Below are 15113 nucleotides of genomic sequence, written 5' to 3' on the forward strand. Positions count from 1 at the left end.
AACATGTTGTTGTGTTGAAAAAACATACGGAAAATGAATTTGGTAAACCCGGCAATTGATGCCTATTTTGAAAATGGGATGATTTGTTTGGTACTCCTACCGTATCTGTAAAACTAATTAATTTGTTAAATTGCTACTTCAAATGTAAATGGGTAGTATTTGGAAATTAAAATTAGAGCATGCTCAAAGCACGAATATAGAAGGACTTAAAATTTGCACAAGTATGTGTTTTTACTGTTTTCAAATTAAATAACAATCACAAGCTCACTACAATGAGGATTTGAGACAACATCCAAGAGTTGGAGGACAAGGAAATAACCATCACACAACAAGGAAGGATAAACAGAGAAAACGAAGATTACAAGAGGAGAAGAAGAGACTGCTGACTGAGGCAGTAAAAAAGAATGGAGGAGAAACACCTCAAGAGTTGGAGGAAGAATTAAACAAATTATCTGCACAAATTGATGAACAGTCTGATTCTGGAGAGGAAGTGGAAAATAATTCATCACCTTCCAGTAATAATATAACACCAAGAACAGTTCGGAAACGAAAAACATCATCACAAAAAAGAAAGTTTAAGGAAGATGAAGCTAGGGAGGATTATTCTAGTGATGATGACGATGATTACAGTGGTGCTTCTTCCGCATCCAACAACTCTCCTAAAATGCCTAGATTCGAAACAGTAAATACTGTAGAGATTGTGGAAGAAACAGTTCAACAACAGGTGATTGAACAACAACCAAACTCACCACCACATGTTTCTAACAGTAAGAGAAAACGAAATTTTGTCAGAAATAACGAGCAAGAAATGATGAATTATGGAAATAGGTATTATGAGTTACTAAGTGGAGTCAAATTTGCCGAATTTGCACCTCATATTTCAATGGTGCACAATTTATCGAATAATCTATCTTTGAAATATGACTTGACATTATTTAGAGAGATGATCAAGTTATTCCCTCCTAACAAGTATTTTGTTCACATTGAGGATAATGCACAGAGATACGTACTGAAATTACATTTACCAGAAAGTGCAGATTCCAACCCATCACTAGACCTCAAACCTATTTCGCTTCTTTTCTCTCTCTCTTCCCTAAGTGTAAATGAGGACCATATGAGTCACTCTCCCTTACCTCATCTGAATGACCAATCAACAGTCAAGGAAAGTTTTCAACCAACAATTTTGCATGACAATATTATGTGGAAAGAATTAAGATGGGGTTTACAATCTTTAAAAATTAGAGACTGCGAATACCAATTAAGATGCTTTCAATTTATTCCAATATCATAAGATTTATTCCAAATGTCTATTTACAGATGCTCTATTATGTACATGGGAAGAATTGGAGGAGATCGATGCCTGAGATCCACCTGTGAGCAAGCTTCTTCTTTCCATTGAGTGCATGGCACCTTGCATTGATGCATACAAGCTCGATAATGATGGATTCAGTGGACCCCAAACAATTATAAGGCAAACACAGAGGAAGGCCAAAACAGCGTCACCAGCTAGGGTGAAGAATGGCAATGACTCTTTCAAAACATTTTGAAAATCAAGTGTATGAATTGTTAATATAGTTGACATGAAAACAACCATGGCAGCTGAGATACCAACACAAGATCCAAGGAACTATAAAAATTATTAAATAGAGTTTGTCAATGAAACTTACTGAACGAGTACATTTTCTTGCAATATAATCATCCAAAAGAATATATCTTCCATTGAAAATGTGGAATGCAATTCCATAAAGTCCAACACAAACTTGAATTAAAAATTGCCATGCATAGCATCCAATAAATACATAAAAGGTAACTTCAGTAAGAACTGCTGGTTCCAACTCTTTGAAAAATACATCAATAGTATGTTGAGCAATTGATAATCCAAATGACCCAGCTAATAATAGGGCATTAAATCCAACAATTAGTGTGAAAATAATTTTGTAAACCAATAGTCCTGTATTAGAAACCACATAACCATTCACTGTATATTGCTTAATAGCATAATAGAGAGTAACCAATGACACTGAGAATAATAAAATTGTTGTAAAATAGAGAGTGACATATTGAACAATTGTCAATACAAAGGTTGCAATCTTATTATCCAACAATTCAAAAATCGGACACACCACATGAATTGATTTCACTATTTTTGATCATCAATATATTCCATCACATTTTCCACTTACCCAAACAAAATACCAACATGACAATAGAAATACTTGGTACAATACTATCCATAAGGAATCTCTTTGTCAAACTACTTCTCTTTGTTACAAATAAAATTACATAAAACAATGCACACAACAAAAATACAATTGCCAAACAACCATCAATAATATAAAACACCAATTCGGTTGTTCTTTCATCACTCTCCGCATCCCTCACATAGCCATCATTTTCCTGTTGTAATCTTACAAAATTATAAAGCCATCCACTTAATTCCGAAAAATTCATCATTTGTGATGTCCTCCTCTATCCTAGTCTTCTACTATTACAAAACACAAAATACACAATATATATGAAGAATAAATTTTCGTTCCGAAATCTTTGATGATTTTGTGTTCAGAAAAATGATGAAAAAATTCCTCGCCCACAAAAAGATATTTTTTTTTAGTGTTGTGCCTTGTTTCGCAATTTCGGAGAGTTTGAGGAGTTTGAAAAAAGAACCCCGAAATGGGTTTTTTAAAAGTGTTGTTACAATATTTACAATTCATTTGAACGTGCTGAGAGAATTGGATTAAGTTTTTTAAGAAAATCAAACTAGTACCAGTATAATAATTTTGTAAACTGTGAACAGATATTGAACAAGTGGCAATTTATTGGTCAATAATTATTATCACAGTGGGCGTTCTTTCAAATAATACCCAAAATCTATTTAAATATCTTTTCAAAAAACAAATCAAAACAAAATATCCAAAAATCTACTAAGAAAATGTGTAAATGGGGATGCTCCACTGCTAACATGATGTTTAAATGCAAGTTCTGTGGTACTGGATATTGCAGCAGCTGTTCAAAAGGTGATTTTGGAAAGATGAAAGCTGCCAATGTTTGTGGATCTTGTGGTAAATCCAATCACAGAGGAGACAAGTTGTAATATGGCCACATCAATTTCGATTCGTATAATAAAAATTATCGTTTTTCATTTCATCTACTGATAATTCATTTCTCTTAAATGTTTCCTTTACAATTTCCTTTACATTTTCCAATTTCTTTCAAAGTTTAAAAATCAAAATGCAAAATGTAAAATAAATTCAAATAAATTTACAAAAAAAAAATGCAACTTGATGATCTTCCAGATGAGAATATTTCTTTTATTTTTCAATATTTAAATACAAGTACCATTCTACTGCAATGTTCTCTGGTTTCTCATCGATGGTTAATTATCGCATCGGAGGTAGATCTTCATGTTGTCATTCAAAATAATTTCAGGAAGGCTAATTGTTTTCTTTCTCTTCTAGATGATCAAATGTTGCAGGTGAAGAGTTTGAGTTTGAGTAAAAATCATCTCAATACAAAACACGTAGAAATGATAATCTGTTCAAAATATTTGCAAAATATTTCTGATTTGGATTTGAGTTATAATAATATTGGAACTGATTACTTGTGTAGGAGAATGATGAAATGTTTGGGGAATTTGAGAGCTTTGAATTTGAGATATAGTGGATTTGGTGGAATTTTGATTAAATTGGATGGGTTTTCGTCCAATTCAACTCTTAGCAATTTGACAAGTTTGGATTTGAGTTATGAGAGAGTTGAGGAGCATGGTGCAGAATATATTTCGAATAATTTAAAAAAGTTACAGATATTAAAGTTGAGAGGATGCTTTATTCAAGATGTGGGTGTTAAGCATATTTGCAATTTGGAACAATTGACCTCTTTGGATTTGAGTTTTAATAACATTGGAAGGGAAGGTTGTGCCTTTATCAGTAATGGTAAATTAATGAAAAATTTGAAAACATTAGATATCAGTAACAACTTTTTATTTAGTCATTTGGCACTGCCTTTGTTATTCTCTGGTGAAAATGGTAAAAATTTGACAAGTTTGAATATGAGTGGTCTTTACATAAGTATGGGTAATGAACTTGTCAGTTTGAACAATTTAAGAGAATTGAATTTATCAAAGTGTAAATCAATGGGATGTTTAAACCGTTTAAACTCGTGTGATTTACTTTCGAAATTGACCATTTTGAATATTGATTGTAACATGATTGGAAATGTAAACTTGAACAAACTTCAAAAATGTAAAAATCTGAAAGAATTGAATATTTCAAGAAATAACATTACATGCTCTGGTGCCTATGAATTAAGTCAATTTGATCTACCTAATTTAACCACTCTCATACTAGATGGAAATGATATCCAATATTATGGAATCCTTTCAATATTGAATAGCAAGACACTTCCAAATCCTAAACAACTTCTTTCCAAAAACAAATCAGCTGTAATTCAAGGATTGTTAGCCACCGTCATGAAAACATCCCTTGTTGAAGATCAATAGGTAAGAATACTTACCACCAAATGATTTCGAATTAATTTCCATTCATGCGGATTAATCTCATCAAGTACTTAGTTTATTCTTCTGAGATATTCAAGTTTGAGATGCGTAATAATTGTGCCATCTCATCTATAAACAAAATGGTTCCAAAACTGTTAACCGTTGATTGTCTCACTCGAATATATTTACAGAACTCATACATACTGAGAAAACATAAAAATTATCATGCGTCGACCGGGAATTGAACCCGGGTCACGGCGATGGCAACGCCGTATTCTACCACTAAACCATCGACGCCTTCATATTCATCAAGAATGCATTCTTCCAAAGTAACAACGAATTAGGTTTGGTCAATTTACAACATTTGTTGAAAAGATCAATTCTGAATAAAACCTTTTAAAAAATGTCACTGATCACACCATCGACCAATCCAACTCGGAATGCAATATTTTCTGATGATACTTGCCATGAAATTCTCTCCTTCATTGATTGGAAATTCATATCCACTTGCTCACTCATTTCCAAACAATGGAATAGTATCGTATTAAATTATTCGAAATTGGCCATCAATTTTCAGAAAAGAAGTGAATTTTCAGGCTTTATCAAAAGTAAATTTTTACACTGTGCCACAACCATCGAACTAGCTAATAACGTGTTAGCTAAAAATCAGATTCACACCTTGCTAGAATTGAAAAATGTGAAAAAACTGTTCATTCCACAAAATTCACTTTGTTTGGAGGGAGCAACGATAATTGGTGAAATGAAGCAATTGACTGCTTTGGATATTTCATCAAATAGGATTGGAGATGGAGGTGCAATGTTAATTGGTGGACTGAAGAATTTGATTACATTGCAAATTTATGAGAATCATTTAGGTCCTAATGGTGCCAAGTCAATTAGTGAATTGAAACAATTGACTATACTTGATATTTCTCATAATAGAATTAGAGATGAAGGGGTCAAATCAATTAGTGAGAAGATGGATCAATTGACTAATCTTGATATTAGTTTTGTTGGAATTAGTGAGAAGGGTCTTGTTCCTTTAGTTGAAATGAAAAATCTCAAAATTTTGGCATTTTACGATTGCCAACTTTCTACAAAGCAAGCAGAAACTATCAGCAAAATGAAACAAATAACTGAGCTTGATATTTCGTATAATCTAACAAATAATGAAATATTGAAATCAATTGGTGAGATGAAGCAGCTTATCAAACTGTATCTTGTCAAGAATGGAATTACCTCTCACCAAGTAGAAATTATTAGTCAATTGAAACAATTGACAGTTCTTAATATTTCAGAAAATGAAATTAGAAATGAAGGAGTTGTATATATAAGTGGATTGAAACAATTGACAGAACTTGATATTTCAAATAATGGAATTGGATATGAAGGAGTTTTATCAATTTGTAAAATGACTCAATTGACCAAACTCTCAATTTATAATAATCCAATTCCTGAAGAAGCACTTAGAATACTTGATGGAATGAAACAATTTAGACAATTAGTGACGGGAATATCTGCCTCTTACTATTTGAGCAGTATAGTTTCGATAAGGTAACATACATAATTTTTATGTATTTTGATTATGTATTTTTTGCAATAAAGTTTAAAATCTTGAAATGTTCAGAATATGTAAAACAATCATCCAGGTTCAACTCTAATACCACATCTATTTAGAAAATTATTTTTTCTATTCTGCGAAAATTTTTTGAAATTGTTTATTTTAACAGAGCTGTTCAACCAATTTAGAAACACTTTCTATGAATAAAACCAGGACCAGCATCATCATATTCTTCTTTCGATATCCACATCTGCTGAAAGGTTGCAAGGCTCGCAAGGATACTGCCTCCAATCCACACTGAATACTTTCTTTCAGGTGGAGCAACAACCTTAACCTTCATTGAGGCTGGAGCCATGGCTGTCAATTCCTTGGTCATTCTGTCAGCAATACCTTCGAACATGGTAGTACCACCAGACAAGACCACATTACCGTACAAATCCTTTCTAATGTCAATGTCACATTTACCAATTGAGTTGAAGGCTGTTTCATGAACACCTGCAGCTTCCATACCAATGAAATTAGGTTGGAATAAAACTTCTGGACATCTGAATCTTTCATTACCAACAGTGATAACATTTCCATCTGGCAATTCATATGACTTTTCAACTGAGGATGATTCAGCAGCAACTTTCATTTCAGATTCGAAATCCAAAGCAACATAACAGAGCTTTTCCTTGATATCTCTGACAATTTCTCTTTCAGCAGTAGTGTTGAATGAGTAACCTCTTTCCATCAAAATCTTCATCAAGTATTCAGTCAAGTCACGACCAGCCAAATCCAATCTCAAAATGGCATGTGGCAAGGAATAACCTTCATAAATTGGAACAGTGTGTGAAACACCATCACCAGAGTCCAAAACAATACCAGTAGTTCTACCAGAAGCATACAAGGACAAGACAGCTTGAATGGAAACATACATGGCTGGAACTGTGAAGGTTTCAAACATGATTTGAGTCATCTTTTCTCTGTTGGCCTTTGGATTCAAAGGAGCTTCAGTCAACAAGACTGGATGTTCCTCAGGAGCAACTTTCAATTCATTGTAGAAAGTATGATGCCAAATCTTTTCCATATCATCCCAATTAGTTACAATACCGTGTTCAATTGGATACTTCAGAGTCAAGATACCTCTCTTAGATTGAGCTTCATCACCAACATAGGCATCCTTATTACCCATTCCAACCATGATTGATTTTTGCTTTGGTCTACCAATAATTGAGGGAAAGACAGCTCTTGGAGCATCATCACCAGCAAAACCAGCTTTACACATACCAGAACCATTGTCAACAACTAGAGCTTGAACATCTTCACAGAATGACATTTTTAATTTGTTTTTTTTGAAGTTTGAAATTCGAGTTTTTTCATTCAGGTGTTAATACAGATGGTGGATGGATAAATGTCACAACATTTCAATGTGAAGTTGACCGTTGTTCAATACATCAGACCTTGTCGTCAAGTCAATGAAAACTGAACTTGTAAATTTGGCTAGTTCCTAAATTTAGAAAAATAGATTTAGTATTTGAAATGTTAGACGGTCATCAGTTCTACATCTTGTGGTTTTGATTTTTCAAATGTTCGTTTCTTCCTTCTTAAACATCTGACAATTAAAATTGAAATAATAACAATCATGATTCCACAACAGCAGACAACTAATAATCCAAATAATCCAAACAGACCATACAATGCCAGATTTGAACTCGTTCTTGGTGAAATACTTGTTTCATGTTCTAGTTGTGTTATGGTTGAGTTGGAAATTGTCTTTTCAACAACTATGAGTGAAGTGACAGATTTCGAACAATTACAGTAAATTACTGGTGCTGATATTGTCGTGGAACAAGTGTGATTGGACGTAAGAGAGATGATATTGTCAATTAGAACACATTCAATAGTTGAAAAGACACTTGTTCTTTGTTCAATATTGTCGCTTGTACTTTCAAAAGTATTTTTCACATTGATATTTGAAAAGTTATACTCATTTCCAAGATTGAATGAGAATGTAATATCTGCAGTAAACTTCTTTTCAACAGAAACAATCTTACTGAGTGACTTGAAAGTTGTTTTAGTCTCAATTTCTTCCAAATCTGAAATTTTGATTGTTTGAACATTTGATACTTGTTTCAAAGAATAATAAACTCCCAAATGGTCAGTAACTGAGAAGAATGATGCTTCCAAAACAAGTCTATTAGAAACACTTGTATCAATAGCATCAAATACAAGTGAGCTATTTCCACCATCAGATGTCATTAATTTCTTCACTTGTTGATTCTTATAACTCAACAGAGAAACAGTTGAATAATGAGAAAGGTTTACACTATAATCTTTCTGACCTACGTAATAACTTCTCATCAACACATTGCTGAATATCTTAATTGAATCTAACACTCTATACGTGTCTTGCAGTTTACTGTCACCAGTTAATCTAATAATATTGTTAAATAAGCTGCTACATAACTTTTCTACACCCTCAGCAACTCTGAATTTCGTGTTTTTGGCAGCCATTACCATCAATTTTTCAGTCAAGTTGAATAACTTTTCGAATGGAAGTGAATTAATTGAATCACAATTTGAAGCCAAAGATTCCAACCCAAAAGAATAAACTCTAAAGTGAATGTCTGAAATCAATTCTAGAGGATTTCTCTGATTTAATCCAAGTATCATACTGTCAAGCATTTCATCTCTCAATTCATAAGCAATACCCGCTTCGTTTTCAGCCAATTTTCTTGATGTTATCAAATTGGAAATCATTAACTCTGATGTTCTTGAAATAGTTGCAGAATTGAAAACCAACTTGGCACTATCACTTGGCAGAAGAGATGCAGCCTTTAATTGCCAAACTTTCACTTTGTTTTTGATTTGTAACATTGAAGAGGCAGTGGGTGTTTTAACTTCCACTGATTTGATAAACTCAACTGATGCACCAGTATCCAAATCAACAATATCCACAAATGTATCCATAACATTTGAACTAAATGGAGAAGGAAGATAGGAAGCAAACTTCTCACCCAAATTGTAAAGTGGAATTTTAGTTCCTGACTTGTCATCAATGAACCCAAATACAAAATCAATTGATTGTTCAGCATTTTGGCATCCAGGACATGAGAACGAGAATTCAGTTTCCAATGCATAACCATATGATGGATTAATATAACACAAACATGATTTTGGTGATTTGACAATTTTGAATTTGTACGAGAATCTTGATGAAAGATTATTTCTCCTGTCTGAAACTTGGAATTCAATTTCATACTCTCCATCTTCCAGTAACTCAAGAAGCGACAGAATTAATGATGAAGATTTAGATGGTTGAGTAGACATTTTAGAGATCATTGAATTAGTCAATGAATTACCATTAATTGACCACTCTCTGATCATATCCTCTTCATCAGTTTGTTTTTCATCTCCTCCCAAAATAACTGATAATTGTAAACTCAATACTTCATCTTTGAGAACTTTGAATCTGTTTGGATAAACAGAAATTAAACTTATCACTGGTGGAATTAACAATTCAGTGTTTGGATAATCAATGTCAAGAGATTTAGAAATGGAACGTAGTCCTTTCTGAATGCTCAATGTCAGAGAAACTTTTGAAAGACTTCCTTTAGGAATTTGACATGTCGATGATTTGGTAATGGCATAATGTGTTAAAATATTGGAAATTGTTGAATCTTGACATGCTTGATTTGAAACTCTATCAAAACATGACCAATTCCATGAATCTGAAACTGAATCTATATTATCAGGATCTGAATTCTCAACTATCACATCAGCTTGATTGGTATTCAAACTAGAAACATAAATATTTAGTAATAAATCTCTTGATTTGCTTGAAAGTGGAATTAAAAGTGTTGCGTTCGAATTTGGATTGAATTTTGAAATTGCTTTTACACCAAATGAATAAGATTCATCCCCATTTGATAATATTTCTGTAATAACCAAATCATTATTTGAATCTATTTGATAATTAATAGTGGATGGACCTGAGAGTTTCTCCCAAATATAGTCAAATTCCCTGTTATCAAAATAACATGAAGGTAATTCAATAGATTTCTTAACAATTATTGGGAGCGAACCCTTTTCAATATTGGTGAGTGACATTTTGTTTGTAAGCAATGAAAGAGTAGGATTTGGAACAATTGATTTGATAATTTCAATAAATTTCTTTTCACTCCTTGCGCCACTGAGAGAACTTTCAGCAATCAAGCCAAAGACATAGCTTCCTGAAATCGAAATACTATTTGAGGTCAAAGTTGAATTGAAATCACCAAAAGAAACCTGTTGCAAGTTGAAATTTGAATCAGGAGATGATTCAATAGACCAAATAAATTTCACAGGTTTCAAATCACCACAATATGATCCAGAAGCATCAATTGCAATTTGTTCACATGGACTAATTGTATTCTTAAATGAAATATTGATTATTGGTTTCACAGGGTTGTTGGAGGGAAGCAGTAACAGTGAGATATATCTTGGAATTGGGGTGTAAATAATGTCCAAACCATTAATAATTAAAGAAATATTAGAATATGGAATTATAGAATATTGACCTCCAAGTTCAATAAAGAAATTTCCGTCTTTCCAATAACAAGATGGATTTTTACCCAATTGAGAAAAACTTTTCTCATTCACTACCTTGCTACACTCTAAAACTCCATTGGATATGACAATAGAAGTGTTAAAATGAAATTCCAAAGTATTCCCCAAAGAGTTGAATTTTGGTTGAGATGAAACAGATAAAAAACATCTACTTCCAAAATAACCAGACTCACATTGACAATAATCTTCACTCAAACAAGAGCCATGTCCGGAACAAACGATAGCATTGGATTGCAATATGCCAAAACAAGAAACTTTCTTATTTTCACAACTTACCCCTTCATAAAGAGAATTACACTGACACGAATCATTTGAAAAACAATTTCCATGTCCACTACAAACTCTGGAATCATTTGCTTCATGCCCAAAACAAAAACTGATTGGTGGAGATGTGGAAATAGTACTAGTTGAGTTAGTTGTACTAGTAGTGCTATTATTTACATTACTACTCGTGGAATTATTAATTGTACTGTTGACCGAACTAGTCGAGTTTTTGTTTAAAGTTGAATTGTTAGAAATTGTACTATTGAAAACTGTTGAATTAGCAATAGTGTTATTATTATTGTAAACAGTTGAATTAGTTGACATTGTATTGTTAAGATTTGTACCATTAACATTTGAATTTGTGACATTATTAATAGTGTTATTCCAAACAGTAGTTGAATTACTTGCATCCACAGTAGTATTAGAAATGCTTGTTGAATTATTATCAATGCCTGTTGTGGCATTATTATATGAATTATTAAAATTAGTTGTATTTGTAAATGTAGAATTGTCAACCGATCTATTGTTACTAACTGTTCCATTGCTACTACCAATAGTATTATTACAATAAACACCAATGGTACAATTGGAAGTTGAATTAAATGCTGTGTTATTGCTTAAATTGGTAAAGTTAGAAGAATTGTCAACATTTGTGGTATTACTTAATATGGAACTATTTTGGTTTGTTGAATTATTCAAATCTAGTGATGAATTATTGAAAATTGTTAAATTGCTATTGGTAGAATTATCAAAACTGGTGTAATTATTGGCTGATGAATTATTAGAAATTGATGTATCGTTACCAAAATTTGAAACATTCAAATTTTGATTATTACCTGCTGTTTCATTACAATTCACACCAAAGTAATTTTGATTGCAATCACATAAATCCTTGCCAACACATGTTCCATTTCCATTACAAACATTAGCGTCAGTAGAAGGGAAATCAAAACAGCTAATCACACTGCAATCTTCACCATAGTGATTATCTTTACATTTACAACTATTAAAATCAACACATTCTCCGTGTCCATTACAAACATTAGACTGATTTGACATTATTCCAAAACAAGTAGTAAGAGAGCAATCTTCAGCATAATAATTATCATAACATTCACAAAAATCATTCAATGTACAATCACCTCTACCAGAGCATGAAGCATCATTATTGTAAAAAATACCAAAACATGTAAAATTTTGTAAACAATACCCATATCTGTCTCTTTCACACACAACATTGTAAATATAAATACCATTAGAATTTGAAAAAAGTATATCTTCATCCTTAGTAAAACTGGAAGTTCCAATAGAAAAGGATTTTAAATTTGAATTTGTAAAATACTTGTCCTCGCTTGGCGAATACCAAAAATATGGTACAACCTCACCGTAATAACTCCCACCAACAAAGTCTGAAAGATGAGAGTTTGATGAAGTAGTAAAAGCAGTTTCACTGTCAACAGTTCCATTTCCAATGACGTCAATAACAAAGCCATCTGCACGAACTGCCTTCTTAATTAAATTTCGGTTAGACAGTTTTACAAAGTAAATATCTCCATTTGAATCAATTGTCCAACCATTAGTACTGATAGGATGATTTTCTATTGGAATTTTCTTTGCCTTACCTGCAATTAGAGTTGTGTTTGTTTTGTAAACTCCTTGATTACTTGATATTATTAACGTTCCATTTCGTAAGGTTATTGATAATGGCTTAAACGGCATTTCATAGATTGGTTTGAATATATTTGAAGAACTGACTTGTAAAATACCATATGCTGTACTAACACCTCCCTTTCTTTCAAAGGCTACTAATATTTCATTATTTTCAGTGCATAAAATAGCTTGCACCAAGAATGTATATGTAAAGGTCCCAGGAGGGGGTATTAATGATAAACTTATGCTAGTTGTTAGCCTGGTGACTAGATTATATTTTGTAAGTCTGTAGGAATCCTTAACTGAATATGCTATTGTGGTGTCATCACTCATCATACATAGATACATGGTTCCACTCTCTGTCAATACTTTCAAGTTACTATCTGTTTGTGGGTCGTAATCAAATATGGAATAACCACTAGAGTAATAAATATGACCAGTGGATTTTCTGAAAGTGATATCATCTATAGTGTTTGTTGTATTTAAAACTTTTCTAACAAATGTTGAATTAACATATTCAAGTAAATAGTTTTTGTAAACAAAAAAAAGGTTGTTTGAGATTGGATGAAATCCCATAGGTTGATCTTCTAATCCAGTGACAATATCGTCTGCAGGCGCAGGAAAATCAGTAAAATCAGGGCTATCTTCTTTTTTTCCAACGAGTGGTCTAACCTTGTTTTGATTGTCAATATAAGAAATCAAATATTTGGTTCTTAATATCAAATTTCCATTTTTAGGATTTGATGTGATTTGATGTAATGAGTCGAATTCAACATTCATTGCATCTGAATTCAAACCAGAAAGACTCATTCCTTGACTATACCCAACACCCAGGACACATTTAATTGTCAGATCAGATAAACTAACTTGTATAATTCTAAACTTATTGTCACTGTAATAGATAGAGTTGTTCAAATACTGAATATACATTAAATTGATAATAGAGATATCCAATGAAGATTGCCCATCATATTGATAGCCATTTGTTCCTGAAATATTGCCCGCAATTAGTTTTAAAGATTTTGTGTAAATATTAAACTTGTTAATAAAGCAATTAGCATTACCATTAGCGTCTGCTACAGAATTAACAATATATAAATCCTCCCATGTTTTTTTATCAGTAACTACTTCAGAAATTGGCATTTCAAAAGTTATTAAGGGATTCAAAAGTCCAGTCCTTTCAGACAATCTGAATATTGATTTTTTATCAGTTGAAAATAGGATAATGTCTCCATTTCTATATGTTTTGATTGGTTTCAGTCCTAATACAAACTGAAAACCGTATGAGTAAGTCGAATACGAAAAATCAATTGCTAATTTTCCAACAATAGTTTTGATTTTTGAATCCTGATTGGCCTTTACAATATTCCCACTGAATGAAATGTAATAAGTAAAGTAATTCTCCTTTGGAACGATTTTCATTCCCTTAATAGAAGGTAATGAAACATTTTGCAAAGTTTGGTCAGTTCTTGTAAAATCGAGAGACTCTCCAACTCCAAACAATAACACAATTCTTCCATCTTTTGAAATCTTTCTAATAATGGTATCATCACTGAAATAAATTTCACTATCAATAACAGCCATCAACTTGGGAGAATTAAGACATGCGTTTGTGGCAAACCCGTCATAAGTTACGTTAAACGTGCAACTGTCTTTCAAACCAGATACCTTGTAAAATCTACCATTCTCAATCTTCATAATTACATATATATTATTAATAGAAATAGTAAAATAAACGGTACCATTGCTTGCAAGAATGGAAGTTGGTGTCTTAATGTCGGTTGAACTCGCAATGGATCCATCAACAGGTATGGTCGTTGATACAGCATTAGATCCTGCAATTGTAACAATACTTCCTGTTGTATTCAGCTTTCTAATCTTGTTGACTTCAATAGTGTACACGTTACCCATTTCATCGTAGGTAAAGCTAACTACTGAGAATTGAAAAGAAGCAACTGTTCTCACTCTATTATCAACCTTGGAAATTACTCTCAATTTAAACGAGGAATCAACATAGGTACATTCTCCTGTTAAGGATGTTGTAAGATACTTGACCGTGGCCGAAACTTGTGTAGTATCAACTCCATCACTTGATGATGTTCCCTTACCCAAGTAAATACTCACAGTCTTATTTGCCTCGAAATATCTTCTTAAAATTGTTCCATCACGGAAAACAACGTCTCCACCCTCCATAATACATATTTCGGTGGGTGTTATTGATACCAAGTTATAAGGAAGTGGTGAGGCTGTTTTAAAATCAACAGGATTTACAATTGCTTTCTTCGTAGACAAGTAATTCGGAATAGCCTCAACCATACAAGTCTGAAGAAGAAGAATACAACAACAACACAAACTTGCAGCCACCGCAACAAGAAGCGCCTTAAAAAACAATGGTGATGGCGCACAAAGGGAAGGAGCCTTAATCATCATCATGTGCCGGTATTATTTTTAAGAGTTAGTCAAAAAGTTAGTTCGTACTTTTTTATGAAGAGATGAAGAGAGAGTGCTTATGGAAAGTTCCCATCTGAGTTTGGGGAATTTTCCATAAGCGGTTTT

General features: G+C 32.6%; 5 protein-coding genes and 1 non-coding gene across 6 annotated transcripts; 2 read left to right on the plus strand and 4 right to left on the minus strand.

Annotated features, from left to right (window-relative positions):
• Positions 1–1294: 1294 nt before the first annotated feature.
• NAEGRDRAFT_74453 (uncharacterized protein) lies at positions 1295–2451 on the minus strand (the record flags this gene model as incomplete). The annotated part of the gene is made up of 3 exons (XM_002670526.1): positions 1295–1627; positions 1668–2140; positions 2184–2451. The coding sequence occupies 3 exons, from the start codon at positions 2449–2451 to the stop codon at positions 1295–1297; spliced, it is 1074 nt and encodes a 357-aa protein (XP_002670572.1).
• An 820-nt stretch (positions 2452–3271) lies between these two features.
• NAEGRDRAFT_74454 (uncharacterized protein) lies at positions 3272–4495 on the plus strand (the record flags this gene model as incomplete). Its single annotated transcript, XM_002670473.1, has 1 exon — positions 3272–4495. One exon carries the CDS (start codon positions 3272–3274, stop codon positions 4493–4495), a length of 1224 nt encoding a protein of 407 aa, XP_002670519.1.
• A 223-nt stretch (positions 4496–4718) lies between these two features.
• Positions 4719–4789, minus strand: NAEGRDRAFT_t707. Its single transcript has one exon. It is a non-coding gene; the product is annotated as a tRNA-Gly (tRNA).
• Positions 4790–5252: 463 nt separating this feature from the next.
• NAEGRDRAFT_74455 (uncharacterized protein) lies at positions 5253–6050 on the plus strand (the record flags this gene model as incomplete). The annotated part of the gene is made up of 1 exon (XM_002670474.1): positions 5253–6050. One exon carries the CDS (start codon positions 5253–5255, stop codon positions 6048–6050), a length of 798 nt encoding a protein of 265 aa, XP_002670520.1.
• Positions 6051–6237: 187 nt separating this feature from the next.
• NAEGRDRAFT_55489 (uncharacterized protein) lies at positions 6238–7379 on the minus strand (the record flags this gene model as incomplete). The annotated part of the gene is made up of 1 exon (XM_002670527.1): positions 6238–7379. Exon 1 carries the CDS (start codon positions 7369–7371, stop codon positions 6238–6240), a length of 1134 nt encoding a protein of 377 aa, XP_002670573.1. The 5' UTR covers positions 7372–7379.
• Positions 7380–7577: 198 nt separating this feature from the next.
• On the minus strand, positions 7578–14990 carry NAEGRDRAFT_53474 (uncharacterized protein; the record flags this gene model as incomplete). Its single annotated transcript, XM_002670528.1, has 1 exon — positions 7578–14990. One exon carries the CDS (start codon positions 14988–14990, stop codon positions 7578–7580), a length of 7413 nt encoding a protein of 2470 aa, XP_002670574.1.
• Positions 14991–15113: the final 123 nt, after the last annotated feature.

The sequence above is a fragment of the Naegleria gruberi genome (genome assembly GCF_000004985.1).
Source record: "Naegleria gruberi genomic scaffold NAEGRscaffold_70, whole genome shotgun sequence".
In the NCBI taxonomy this organism is placed as follows: Eukaryota; Heterolobosea; class Eutetramitea; order Acrasida; family Naegleriidae; genus Naegleria; species Naegleria gruberi.